The 1,620-nt window shown below is 35.7% G+C and overlaps 1 protein-coding gene across 1 annotated transcript in view; it reads left to right on the top strand.

The window, feature by feature from the left end:
- The window catches only part of TBXAS1 (thromboxane A synthase 1), a 554,439-nt gene that overhangs the window by 317,750 nt on the left and 235,069 nt on the right, over positions 1 to 1,620 (top strand). Inside the window, exon 8 of the mRNA XM_019515381.1 lies at positions 1,173 to 1,321. Coding sequence (XP_019370926.1) covers positions 1,173 to 1,321 — 149 coding nt within the window. The remainder of the gene's footprint in view (positions 1 to 1,172; positions 1,322 to 1,620) is intronic.

Here is a 1,620-nt window from a genome sequence, read left to right as displayed (position 1 = left end):
TATATGTGTAATTTACATCCCCCCCACCATATGCATGTATAAACACTGCATTTCATTTGCCACAGTGTTACCTGTTCACCCTTGGTTTGTTTTTTCTGAAGTTCCTCTAACCTGAATAACCCTTTTTTGTCAGCATTGAAACTAAGGATATGGCTTCATGAAAAAAATACTATGATATGAACTTGCAAGTTAACTATTCTGTAGTACCTACCTGTAAGTGCAGCCTTACTTCATGGTATATATGATGTAGCTTGTCCCTCAATGAAAGTGGATTAAGTTATATGCAGATACTATAAGGTAAGAGCACTTCTGCAGGAAGTTACCGTGGAGGAGCTAACACACTGTGTGAATTCCCACCATCACTTACCTTACTGTAACTTGTTTGTATGGTCGTGATCTTCATTTCTGTAGTATCCATAGTATTCTCTTCCAAGAAGCTTTGAAAAATGGCTTTTTGAAACTTTAAATAAATTATGTTAACCAGTTCTTCAAAGACTGATTTATTGATATGTTCAAGAATTCTGGGAGATTCATCAGGCATATTCCTTCTTCACAAGCAGATGTGCTCCTTGAAGCAGTTGCTGGTGGTTTCACGAACTGGAGTTGCACATGGTGCTGAATCTCCTCCTTGCTTCAAGTTGTTAATTTGAGTAGAAAGACAAATATACTGAATATGCTTTGACTTTGATTTAAACTGTTGTCACCCTGGATACATTAGATTGTTTTCCCCTTCCTATCCTCCTAGTCAGAACCTCTCTCTTAAGAGGTGGACTCTAAATATGTTTGTAAACCCCAAACATGCTATATTTGGTTTGAACTGGCTGCACAGAAATATTTTTATTTTTATGGGTTAGAAGTCCAATTTCTGAGCAAAATGTTATATAAAATATTAACGTAGTTTGTATGAACTTTAGAGAAGACTGGAGGTGGTTATTTATTAATTGCAGGATAATTAATTGCAGAATCTGCCTTTGTTGCTAGAATAATGAAAATATTTATACTATATTTATTTATTTATTTATTTATTTATACTATAGATGAAACTCAGATCACTTGAAAATTGACTTAAATCTTTAAAAAAAACCCATACATTTTGTTGTACAATATTCAGAAATGTCAGATATCAATGAAAGTATTAGCTTACAAAAGTTGTATTCTTTAATCCAATGTAGGTGCTATGGCTGCTTCACCTTGGATGTTGTTGGCAGTGTGGCTTTTGGTACTCAAGTGGACTCTCAGAAGAAGCCTGATGATCCCTTTGTTAAGAACTGCAAGCAGTTATTTGAAATTTCATTGCTCAGACCTATCCTAATTCTCACCAGTGAGTATTACCCACCTTTACTCTTTCATATTAGCTAGTTTTTAGGTACCATTCTTGAGTTACAAAACTTCTGAATTGCAAGCAAGAAGGAAGTACTGAAGGCAGGATTTTTTTCTGCCTGGATTTCTAGAATAAGGCCTACAACCACTTGCCTTTAGTACAGATTCCTGTAAAAAATGAGTCTAAGAAGGCAAGGTTTCCTCTTGATTTGCGTGGAAAGCTGCTGGGACCCACAGTTTTTGTGGGTTACACTTCTGTATTAAAAGTGCATGACTGCAGTATAAGCCATGGCCCTTTGA

Source organism: Gavialis gangeticus, unplaced genomic scaffold, assembly GCF_001723915.1.
Source record: "Gavialis gangeticus isolate Ggan-Ray unplaced genomic scaffold, GavGan_comp1, whole genome shotgun sequence".
Lineage (NCBI taxonomy): Eukaryota > Metazoa > Chordata > Crocodylia > Gavialidae > Gavialis > Gavialis gangeticus.
Note: the sequence above shows the minus strand (reverse complement) of the source record. Positions and strands in the feature narration are given on the sequence as shown.